We start from the raw sequence: 12,209 nt of genomic DNA, 5'->3' as shown, positions 1-12,209 counted from the left end.
AAACTGAACATCTTATTAAAAACATCCCTCCAACACACACACAATCCACCAGTTGCCTGCGAAGACATCAGGTGAACAGATACCCATGGTATTTAAGAAAACACTAGAAGTGATTGAGGAGCGGAGATTATTATTATTATTATTATTATTATTATTTATTATTATTATTCAAATGGTTCATTACAATGTTTTTCTTGTTACTTTTATCTTTCTAAATGAGTTCAATTCCATTCATTTCAAAGGCGAGGTGACTTAAACTGCAAAATGAATGAAGTGAAGAACAAGCATTGTGTGAAAGCCTTCGTGGGGATTGCCTTGACACTATTAGACGTTGTAATCTGAGATTGTCGTTTTGCTTCTGATTGAGGTGAGAGTAAAAGCATTTCATATAACATGGTTTCTTATGTTCTCTAACAGTCAGTTAGAAAGACAGATGAACGAACATTGAAAAATGAAGCTCTTGTCACTCTGTCATCACCTTGCCATGGACACTGTTAGATGAAAAATGTGTTTCTCAATGTGTTGCTGTTGGCAGCAATTTCTCTGTATTCTCTGTGTATGTCGAGAAAAGGCTTTTGTAAACATGACTCATGCTACGGACAAAGGGATTCACTTCTTATCACATCTTAAAAATAACTTAACCGTATCATATTCAATACCAATCTTTATGGACAATATATGTTTTGCTTTTCATGACAACAAAAAGAAGACAGCACTTATTATTTAAATAAACAAGGTATTCTGATAGTTTCCCTCTGAGAAAAGGAATAGTGGACTCACAGTAGCAATCCATTCCCTATCACAACAAGATGAAACTAGCCTACTGCATCTAGATTAAATCTGTCAATCAAACAAAAAAGGAAATATATATAAAAGAGAAGAATGTGGAGTTTCCAAATCATTACATGAATTGAGGTTCTCTGATTTCATCTATAACTTCCACTCTTACTTTTGGACTTGTGCACGTGACATTAAAACTTGAAACTAAAGCAAACCAACAGTGTACTTTTAGGAGTGGCATTTACAGTCAGGAACAAAGTGTTACTTGTGTTGACATTATGACTTTTATCCCAACACAAGCGGGAAGGACACTGATTAAACACGTAACCGCTGGGTAGAGTAGCTGAACTGACACAGTGCCATTCTTGCTTATTACACACAAGTGTTGCTAAAAGAGTGACGGCTTATTGGGAAAATGAATTAATATTCATGAAAGGTCAAAGCAAATACAAGGGAATGTGCCTAATGGGAATTGCTTAGGGATCAATGATTTACTGGTGGGAATGCTTTAAAGAGAAGGTTAATACTGTAAGAAAGGTAATAAAGACTTTTGTTTACACAAAAAAAACCTTGGTAGATTATTCAATTGACCTTTAAATCACTGAAAATACAGACATTGCTGATATAAAAAAAAAGTTCCCATGTCTCCAATTTACAGGATGTAACATTTTGCCAGTAAGTCAGATCAGTGTAATGTACTCAAAGCATGCCACAAGTTGGCACCAATTCAATTAAAACAAAAGGAGGGAAGCTTCAGAAATGTGAATCACAAACATATGTTTCATGATTAACGACTCATGGTGTAATTGTAATAACATACAGGAACTCAAGGCGTTTTGTTCACCTGACCTAGAATAACTCACAATGAAATGCCGACAGTGTTAACTCCAAAATTAAATTTATTTGGTTATTGTCACAGCACCATATGTCCCCCCTCAAGCCGAATCCATGACAGCCATCAAGGAACTTCACTGGACTTTATGCAAACTAGAAACCATATATCCTGAGGCTGCAGTTATTGTAGCTGGGGATTTTTTTACAAAACAAATTTGAGAAAAAGGCTACCTAAATTCTATCAGCATATTGACTGTAGTACTCGCGCTGGACAAAAACTTGATCATTGTTATTCCAACTTCATGGATGCATACAAGGCCCTCCCCAGCCCTATAGGCAAATCTGACCACGACTCCATTTTGCTCCTCCCTTCCTAAAAGCAGAAACTCAAACAGGAAGTACCCGTGCTAAGGACTATTCAACGCTGGTCTGACCAATCGGAATCCACACTTCAAGATTGTTTTGATCACGCGGACTGGGATATGTAGCTTCCGAGAATAATATTGACGGGTGCACTGAGACGGTTACTGATTTCATCAAGAAGAGAGGTGTTGTACCCACTGTGACTATTAAAACCTACCCTAACCAGAAACTGTGGATAGATGGTACATTTGCGCAAAACTGAAGGGCAAACCACCACATTTAACCATGGCAAGGTGACTGGAAATATGGAAGAATACAAACAGAATAGTCATTCCCTCCAAAAGGCAAAATGTCAGCATAGAGGCAAGAGGAATCGCAATTTAAAGGCTCAGACACGAGACGTATGTGGCAGGGTCTAAAGACAATCACAGACTACAAAAGGAAAACCAGCCAAACAGGACACCGACGTCTTGCTTCCGGACAAGCTAACCAAGTTTTTTGCCCGCTTTGAAGATAACCCAATGCCACCGATGTGGCCAGCTACCAAGGACTGTGGGCTCTCCTTCTCCGTGGCCGACGTGAGTAAGACATTTAAAAGTGTAAATCCTCGCAAAGCTGCCGGCCCAGACGGCATCTCTAGCCGCGTCCTCAGAGCATGTGCAGACCAGCTGGCTGGTGTGTTTACAGACATATTCAGTCTCTCCCTATCCCAGTCTGCTGTCCCCACATGCTTCAAGATGGCCACCATTGTTCCTGTACCCAAGAAGGCAAAGGTAACTGAACTAAATGACTATCACCCCGTAGCACTCACTTCTGTCATCATGAAGTGCTTTTTTGAGACTAGTTAAGGATCATAACACCTCCACCGTACCTGTCACCCTAGACCCACTTCAATTTGCATACCGCCCCAATAGGTCCACAGATGATGCAATCGCCATCACACTGTACACTGCCCTATCCCACCTGGACAAGAGGATTACCTATGTAAGAATGCTGTTCATTGACTACAACTCAGCAATAAACACCATAGTACCCTCCAAGCTCATCATTAAGCTTGAAGCCCTGGGTCTCAACCCCGCCCTGTGCAATTGGGTCCTGGACTTCTTGACGGGCCGCCCCCCAGGTGGTGAAGGAAGGAAACAACACCTCCACTTCACTGATCCTCAACACTGGGGCCCCATAAGGGTGCGTGTTCAGCCCTGTCCTGTACTCCCTGTTCACCCATGACCGCGTGGCAATGCACGCCTCCGACTCAGTCATCAAGTCTGCAGATGACACACCAGTAGTAGGCTTGATTACCAACAATGACGAGACAGACTACAGGGAGGAGGTGCGGGCTCTGGGAGTGTGGGGTCAGGAAAATAACCTCTCACTCAATGTCAACATAACAAAGGAGATGATTGTGGACTTCAGGAAACAGCAGAGCAAGCACCCCCCTATCCATAACAACGGGACAGCAGTGGAGGTGGAAAGTTTTAAGTTCCTCTGCATACATATCACTGACAAACTGAAATGGTCCACCCACACAGACAGACTGGTGAAGAAGGCGCAACAGCGCTTCGTCAACCTCAGGAGGCTTGAGAAATTTGTCTTGTTACCTAAAACCCTCACAAACCTTTACAGATGCACAATTGAGAGCATCAGGATGTATCACCGCCTGGAACGGCAACTGCACTGCCCACAACCGCAGGGCTCTCCAGAGTGTGGTGCGTTACCTGCACAACGCATCCCCGGGGACAAACCACCTGCCCTCCAGGATACCTACAGCACCGATGTCACAGGAAGGCCAAAAAGATAATCAAGGACAACAACCACCCGAGCCACTGCCTGTTCACCCTTCTATCATTAGGGCGGCAGGTAGACAAGTGGTTAGAGCTTTGGACTAGTAATCGAAAGGTTACAAGATCAAATCCCTGAGCTGACAAGGTAAAAATCTGTTGTTCTACCCCTCTAACCCACTGCCTTGTCCATCAATGAAAATAAGAATTTGTTCTTATAGTTAAATAAATTAAAAATAAAAAAATCATCCAGAAGGTGAGGTCAGTACAGGTGCATCAAAGCTGGGACCGAGAGGCTGAAAAACAGCTTCTATCTCAAGGACATCAGACTGTTAAACAGCCATCACTAGCACAGAGAGGCTGCTGCTGACATACACAGACTTGAAATCACTAGTCACTTTAATAATGTTTACATATCTTGCATTACTCATCTCATCTCATATACTGTATTCTATAGTATCTACTGTATCTTAGTCTATGCCGCTCTGACATTGCTCGTCCATGTATTTATATATTCGTAATTCCATTCCTTTACTTAGATTTGTGGGTATTAGGTATGTGTCGTGAAATTGTTAGATATTACTTTTTAGATATTGCTGCACTGTCGGAACTAGAAGCACAAGCATGTCAATACACCCGCAATAACATCTACTAGACATGTGTATGTGACCAATAACATTTGATTTGATTTGATCATAAAACAAGTCAATCATCTCAATCATCTCACTCAACAGGTCAGGTGTCTGTAGATGCTCGTCAGACAGTAATGATTAGCATCAGTACTTCCCACACTACCAACACTGCTGAGTAGCAACTTCCCCCTCTCTCCACCCAGATCAGTGCACTGTCTTTCCTAGCACATAAAGTTGGCACGTTTTCAAGATTCTCATCTCTGACGTTTATAACTAGTTTCTCGAAACTAAACACATAGAGAAGCATCCGCATTGCATGCAGTAAATCGTATCTATGCATTGTTAAGATAAAGATAATTACTTAATGGGAATGGATGGACCTGTATGATAAAGCAGAGAGTTAATATTAACACTGAAGGGGAGTTGTTTACTGTTACTGTTACTACTGCAATATTTAGTAGTATTAGTAGTATTTATCAGTATTAGTAGTATCCTCAATTAGCTTCTGCAGAGGCTAATCTACCTGGTGTCCAAACAGTAATCAAAACAGAACAAATAAAATACATAATGTACATAGCACTACTTTTACAATTGAGTCATTTAACAGACCAAGGTGTGATGCTTCCTTGAAGGAAATGCTTTCCTTTACAGCAAGACAATGTTGGCTGTTATCTCATGCACATAAACATTTATAATGTATTTGAATTAATAGATAAATACAACAACGGTTCAAATCAGGATATGAACTAATAGGCTAAAACAAGGATAAAAAATGTACCAGGCAGTGATGCAACCGGTCAGGATGCTCTCGATGTTGCAGCTGTAGAACCTTTTGAGGATCTCAGGACCCATGCCAAATCTTTTTAGTTTCCTGAGGGGGAATAGTCTTTGTCATGCCCTCTTCACGATTGTCTTGGTGTGTTTGGACCAATCTAGTTTGTTGTTGATGTGGACACCAAAGAATTTGAAGCTCTCAACCTGATCCACTACAGCCCCATCGGTGAGAATGGGAACGTGTTCTGTGCTCCTTTTCCTGTTGTCCACAATCATTTCCTTAGTCTTGGTTACGTTGAGGGATAGGATGTTATTCTGGCACCAGGTGGCCAGGTCTCTGACCTCCTCTCTATAGGCTGTCTCGTCGTTGTCGGTGATCAGGCCTACCACTGTTGTGCCGTCAGCTAATTTAATGATGGCGTTGGAGTCGTGCCTGGCCATGCAGTCGTGGGTGAACAGGGACTACAGGAGGGGACTGAGCATGCACCCCTGGGGAGCTCCAGTGTTGAGGATCAGCATGGCAGATGTGTTGCTACCTACCCTCACCACCTGGGGGCGGCCTGTCAGGAAGTCCAGGATCCAGTTGCAGAGGGAGGTGTTTAGTCCCAGGTTCCTTAGCTTGGTGATGAGCTTTGAGGGTGCTATGGTGTTGAACGCTGAGCTGTAGTCAATGAACAGCATTCTCACATAGGTGTTCCTTTTGTCCAGGTGAGAAAGGGCAGTGTGGAGTGCAATAGAGATTGCATCATCTGTGGATCTGTTTGGGCGGTACGCAAATTGGAGTGGGTCTAGGGTTTCTGGGATAATGGTGTTGATGTGAGCCATTACCAGCCTTTCAAAGCACTTCATGGCTACGGACGTGAGTGCTATGGGTCTGTAGTCATTTAGGCAGGTTGCCTTTGTGTTCTTGGGAACAGGGACTATGGTGGTCTGCTTGAAGCATGTTGGTATTACAGACTCAATCAGGGACATGTTGAAAATGTCAGTGAAGACACCTGCCAGTTGGTCAGCACATGCCTGGAGCACACGTCCTGGTAATCCGTCTGGCCCCACAGCCTTGTGTATGTTGACCTGTTTAAAGGTCTTACTCACGTCGGCTACGGAGAGCGTGATCACACAGTCGTCCGGAACAGCTGATGCTCTCATGCATGCCTCAGTGTTGCTTGCATCAAAGCGAGCATAGAAGTAATTTAGCTCATCTGGTAGGCCCGTGTCACTGGGCAGCTCGCGGCTGTGCTTCCCTTTGTAGTAGTTTGCAAGTCCTGCCACATCCGACGAACATTGAATCATACTACACCAGCTTCTTAGCCCTGTATTGACGCTTTGCCTGTTTGATGGGTCATCTCAGGGCATAGCGGGATTTCTTGTAAGCTTTCGGGTTAGAGTCCCACATCTTGAAAGCGGCAGCTCTACCCTTTAGCTCAGTGCGAATGTTGCCTGCAATCCATGGCTTCTGGTTGGGGTATGTACGTACAGTCACTGTGGGGATGACGTCCTCAATGCACTTATTGATAAAGCCAGTGACTGATGTGGTGTATTCCTCAATCTCATCGGAAGAATCCCGGAACATTTTCCAGTCTGTGATATTTTATTTTTTTATTTTACCTTTATTTTACTAGGCAAGTCAGTTAAGAACAAATTCTTATTTTCAATGACGGCCTAGGAACAGTGGGTTAACTGCCTGTTCAGGGGCAGAACGACAGATTTTGTACCTTGTCAGCTCGGGGATTTAAACTTGCAACCTTTCGGTTACTAGTCCAATGCTCTAGCCTAGTGCTCTAACCACTAGGCTACCCTGCCGCAAAGCAGTCCTGTAGTTTAGCATCTGCTTCATCTGACCATTTTTTTATGGACCGAATCACTGGTGCTTCCTGCTTTCATTTTTGCTTGTAAGCAGGAATCAGGAGGATAGAGTTGTGGTCAGATTTACCAAATGGAGGGCGAGGGAGAGCTTTGTCTCTCTGTGTGGAGTACAGGTGATCTAGAATTTTCTTCCCTCTGGTTGCACATTTAACATGTTGATAGAGATTTCCTTCGGTGCTGTGGTCACTTGGCGGGATATGAAATATTATTGAAAAAACAAAGCTGCGAAATAATAATAAAAATAATAGTAACAATAATAATAATCACAACAACAATAATAACAATAATAATAATAACACTGATAACACTAATAATAACAATAATAATAACAACAATAATATAACAAATATGTGTAATAATAGCACACTTTTCAAAACATTTTAAAAAGCTCTCTTAAAAACCTTCAGCCAATGTCAGAGACAAAAGTATTGAAATGAATGTAAAATAAACTACAGAATAAAGTTGGCTGTTATTGCATTTAAAAGGTCATTAAAACCGAAAGTGTACTTTTTATTGAATAGAAACCTCCACTGAGTTGTGAAAGAGGCCTATTCATAGTAGCCCACTCACTGTGGGCATCAGTCAGAGCAGTAGTTAGAGAATGCCGATGGGTTTGGAAGCTCTAGAGCCAGCCGCCATTCATTTCCATAGCAACTCCCCCTGTCAAAGCAGTAAAACCTGGAGGGTACCAAAAAAGAGGGAGAAAAAAAAAAGATAGAACGAGAAAAAGAGAGGAAAAAAGGACACAGGTGGTTAGTCACTAGCTCTGGACGTACTTTTGAGTCTAACAGTAAGTACTATAGTGTGGAACTTCAGAGAAGAGGAATGACATGGATCTTTACCACTGGAAAGCTGAATGATTATTGGTCAAATGATGTCTTTTTTCCAGGGTGTTTTAGCAGTGTATTTCTGTGGCTTGGCACACAGGGATATTTGTTTGTGTTGTTGACATGTAGGCCAGTCCTAACTAAAGGGAGTGAGGGGCTGAGCTGTGGGAATGAAAACGGAAGCAACTGTGACCTCATGACAATTGACAACAGAGCAGTGAAATATGGTGAGAAAATATATATAAATATAATTTATAGTGATGAGTGACTTTATGGATGAAATATGGATTATGATTTTCAAGAACAACTTTATGTCGAGAGAGCTACAGGTATCCAAAAAACTTAAGAGGTCGTAGAAAAGGAACACAGATTTTTATATATTTTGTTGAAATAAGGTATGTGGTTGAAGAATTAGTGTACTGGAGTGCCTGGACCTGGCAATTTGTCAACCACGTAAACATTTTGGAGAGATTTGATTGTTCCTGTTTAATGTATTATGTTTTATTATAACAGAGTGGCTTTGATTTTACTAACTTACTGCTATTGACATTACTTTGATTTAGTTACCTAAAGTACAACTATCTTATTTCCTAACTAACTTCTCTTGTGTGCGTGTGTGTGTGTGTGTGTGTGTGTGTGTGTGTGTGTGTGTGTGTGTGTGTGTGTGTGTGTGTGTGTGTGTGTGTGTGTGTGTGTGTGTGTGTGTGTGTGTGTGTTTCAGAGTGGGGGTTACGACGTGGACCTGTTTGTTGACGGTCCCGACTATGACCTGCTCTGCACCATCTGTAGAGCTGTCCTGAGGTGTCCTGTCAGAGTGGCCTGTAACCATGTCTTCTGCAAGACCTGCATCCTACAGTGGCTCAGGAGGTACACTGGGTCATGTCCTCAGTTTAGGACACACTGTAGATAGAAGGAATATTGTAACCATCACTGGTTATTCATTAGAAAAGACAGTAGCTGTATCATTATGAAAGGTAGGAAGCAACATCTCACTGGACACACACTGGTTGAATCAACGCTGTTTCCACGTCATTTCAATTACATGGAACCAACATGGAATAGACGTTGAATTGACGTCTGTGCCCAGTGGGATGTGTTTCTAGAACACAAGATTCTGATTTTGGTACGTTTTCACAGTGCTGAAAGATGATTACCATCTAGTTTCTTCAGGTTTTCAACTGTAGAAATTATCCTTTCAAAGTGTAAAATGAATGTTATTGATTCAATTCAGCTCTCTTCTCTAGACAGGAGACGTGTCCCTGCTGTAGGAACACTATCAGTCCCAGCTTTATGTTCGTCATGTACAAATTGAGTAAAACTATCAGCCGCCTCAGGATTAAGGTGAGTTATCACAGCCTGATGTTGCTAAGTGTTTCTATTACAAATGAATGGAGTTCATTTTTCTCTGTAAGCAATGTGTGAGGGCCACATAGTGGCAAGGAAATTGGATGTTTCAAGCATAGAGGAACTTTCCCTGTCTCATATGTCATCATGCCTCTCATATTGAATACATTATTTCTTCATAGATCATTCAAACAACCTTCGGCAATCTTTGACTTTCCAAACACTCTTCCACTTCTTCTCCTCTCTTCTCTTCTCCCCTCTAATCTCTCTCCTTCCCTCTCTGCTCATCTCTGCTCTACCCCTCTCACTCTCCCCTGTAGTGTAACAACGAGGGATGCTCAGCCACTTTCCCTCTGTGTGAGGAGTTCCTCCATAGTTCCTCCTGCCAGTTCCAGAGGGTCCCATGCCCCCACCAGGGCTGTGGTTCCTTGGTGCCCCGCTCAGCCCTGGAGGTCCACTCACAGCACTGCCAGCACTGGACCCAGCTCTGCCCCATGGGCTGTGGTACTCTGCTCACACAGGCCACCCAGCCCCAGCACAACTGCTTCAGGTGGGTGGGTGTTAAAACACTGGGAGTGGGTGGGTGTTAAAACACTTGGAGTGGGTGAGTGTTAAAACACTAGGAGTGGGTGGATGTTAAAACACTGGGAGTGGGTGGATGTTAAAACACTGGGAGTGGGTGGATGTTAAAACACTGGGAGTGGGTGGATGTTAAAACACTGGGAGTGGGTGGATGTTAAAACACTGGGAGTGGGTGGATGTTAAAACACTGGGAGTGGGTGGGTGTTAAAACACTGGGAGTGGGTGGGTGTTAAAACACTACGAGTGGGTGGATGTTAAAACACTGGGAGTGGGTGGATGTTAAAACACTGGGAGTGGGTGGATGTTAAAACACTGGGAGTGGGTGGGTGTTAAAACACTAGGAGTGGGTGGGTGTTAAAACACTATGAGTGGGTGGGTGTTAAAACACTAGGAGTGGGTGGGTGTTAAAACACTATGAGTGGGTGGGTGTTAAAACACTAGGAGTGGGTGGGTGTTAAAACACTAGGAGTGGGTGGATGTTAAAACACTGGGAGTGGGTGGATGAGGTGAGACAGAATGGATATAGCGTTTGTATTTTGAATTTAGAAGCATGCCTCACTTTATTTATTTTGGAGTAGATTAGGTGAGTTTTCTATCCTGGAATCCAAACTGAATATTACTGAAAAGGAAAGGAAGTGGAACAATATTCAGTTTGCATTCCAGGCTAGAATTTCCCCTTTATAATGCTCTGAGTCGACAGTCAAGTCAGAAGAAGGAATTCCTGACGACCACGGCCACAAATTGGGGGAAACAAACATAATTTCCCATTGACCCCCATTGTAAAAGAATCAACTTCGTAGATTTTTTGTTATACAAAAATAACAAAACATGTTGAAAAGCTGCTTTGTTGTTCAATGTACATGTAACCAGGTGAAACATCCAGACCTGTGGTTCCAATGCTCCCACGTAGGGGAATAGAGCCTGTGGCTTCAGGTGGTGTGGTGTGGGAGAGTGGGAATTGCAGGGACCGGTGTCCTAGTAGGGTACATGTAGCTATGTGTGTAGAAAACATTTCATTACAGGTAAGACATTTAAGTTGTTTAGTACAGTCCGTTTGTAACTCAACTCACTACTTTATAGTCTGTTTGTTTGTGTAGTTGGTCTTGGCAAGCTTAATGTTCTGGTTGGTAGCAAGCTTAGCACTCACTCACAAGTGGCTGCTAGCACTGTCATGAAAAGGGGCATGAGGGAAGCCCTACTATATTAGGTTTTTCTAAGTAGTGAGAGAGCTCTGGAGCAGGTAATGTTGAATAGTTATCTATGTTGTACTTTAGATATGTTGTACTTTCTTAAATGTATTTTTGTAATTGCCTAAAACAAGCAGACAACAAGAAAATTGTGTTTGAAAAAGGTCACGTTTTTAATGTGAGCCACGGGGTAACCTAGGTAATCACAGGTTGTCTTCCCCCAAGGGGGAGCCACAACATTCTATCTAATACCGATTGGGAGTATATACAAATTCTCTAAGTAAAGCTCAGTATAAATGCATGAATCCCCTATGATGATAATGATGGTTACCCCAGGCAGCTGAGGCAGCATGTGGAGGCCCAGAGGCAGAGCCACAGAGCCATCGCTAGCGCCCTCCGGAGAAAGATGGGGAGAATGCAGACCGCCATGACACACGTCAGGAGGCAGGTGGCGCTCATCTGTGAGAGCCTAGAGGTCATGGGAGAGGGGGAGGCAGAAGGGGAGGGGGAGGAGGGTGGAGAGGTGTATGAGGGATATGGAGAGGGGGAGACAACAGGGGAGAGTAACACAAGCAGCAGTAGCAGCAGCTCTTGAGATGGGTGCAAGTTTTTATTTTTTTATTTTTTTTTACAAATGATTAATTAAGTTTTATGTGACATAATTTTTATATCAAATCTGTTTATGCGAAAATGTGAAAATGAAAGAGGTTTTGGATTTTAATGATTTTAATGAAACTGTTAATTTCATTTTGGTGTATTTTGTAAAGACTGCAAATGTATTATTCTGGATTGTTATCTTTTCAGAATGTTTTTATTAGGTTGATTATTGTATTTCGGCAAAACCAAATCTCAAATGATTAAAAACATGACAAAAACACTTCCTCATGTCATGGTTTTATTCAATGATTGTTTTCATTTTCATGTATTAAATATGGACTGTCTGCTCAAAAGGACATTGAACTGTAAACAATTAAAACAGCAAGGAAACTCACACCTCATTACTGTTCCTCACATGTAAACATTGACCAAAGGTATGACTTCGGTTGAAGTTCCGTAATATAAAGTATCCCACTACATTTGGTGACACATCTACTTGGGCTATGAGAACTTCAAGGGTGTCATAGCGTCATTGGGCCACAGGGAGGCACTAGTCCAACTCTGTAGTAGTATTGAATAATATTGAATTATACTCAAAAAATAAAAGGTACTTACTCATATTTAGTCCTAGCCCTAACTTAGCCCTAG

The 12,209-nt window shown here is 42.3% G+C and overlaps 1 protein-coding gene across 1 annotated transcript; it reads left to right on the top strand.

Annotated features, from left to right (window-relative positions):
• The first annotated feature begins 7,826 nt into the window (after window positions 1-7,826).
• Window positions 7,827-11,559, top strand: LOC112261283 (RING finger protein 151). The gene is made up of 5 exons (XM_024436543.2): window positions 7,827-8,078; window positions 8,573-8,718; window positions 9,096-9,192; window positions 9,516-9,745; window positions 11,301-11,559. The coding sequence occupies exons 1-5, from the start codon at window positions 8,076-8,078 to the stop codon at window positions 11,557-11,559; spliced, it is 735 nt and encodes a 244-aa protein (XP_024292311.1). The 5' UTR covers window positions 7,827-8,075.
• Window positions 11,560-12,209: the final 650 nt, after the last annotated feature.

Source organism: Oncorhynchus tshawytscha, linkage group LG27 (assembly GCF_018296145.1).
Source record: "Oncorhynchus tshawytscha isolate Ot180627B linkage group LG27, Otsh_v2.0, whole genome shotgun sequence".
Classification (NCBI taxonomy): Eukaryota; Metazoa; Chordata; class Actinopteri; order Salmoniformes; family Salmonidae; genus Oncorhynchus; species Oncorhynchus tshawytscha.
This window is presented reverse-complemented; position numbering and strand designations above follow the sequence as displayed.

Coding starts and splice junctions, on each gene's coding strand:
- LOC112261283 (XM_024436543.2), top strand. Junction 8,719..9,095: donor ATCCTACAGTGGCTCAGGAG/GTACACTGGGTC, acceptor TCTCTTCTCTAG/ACAGGAGACGTGTCCCTGCT. Junction 9,746..11,300: donor CCCCAGCACAACTGCTTCAG/GTGGGTGGGTGT, acceptor TGGTTACCCCAG/GCAGCTGAGGCAGCATGTGG.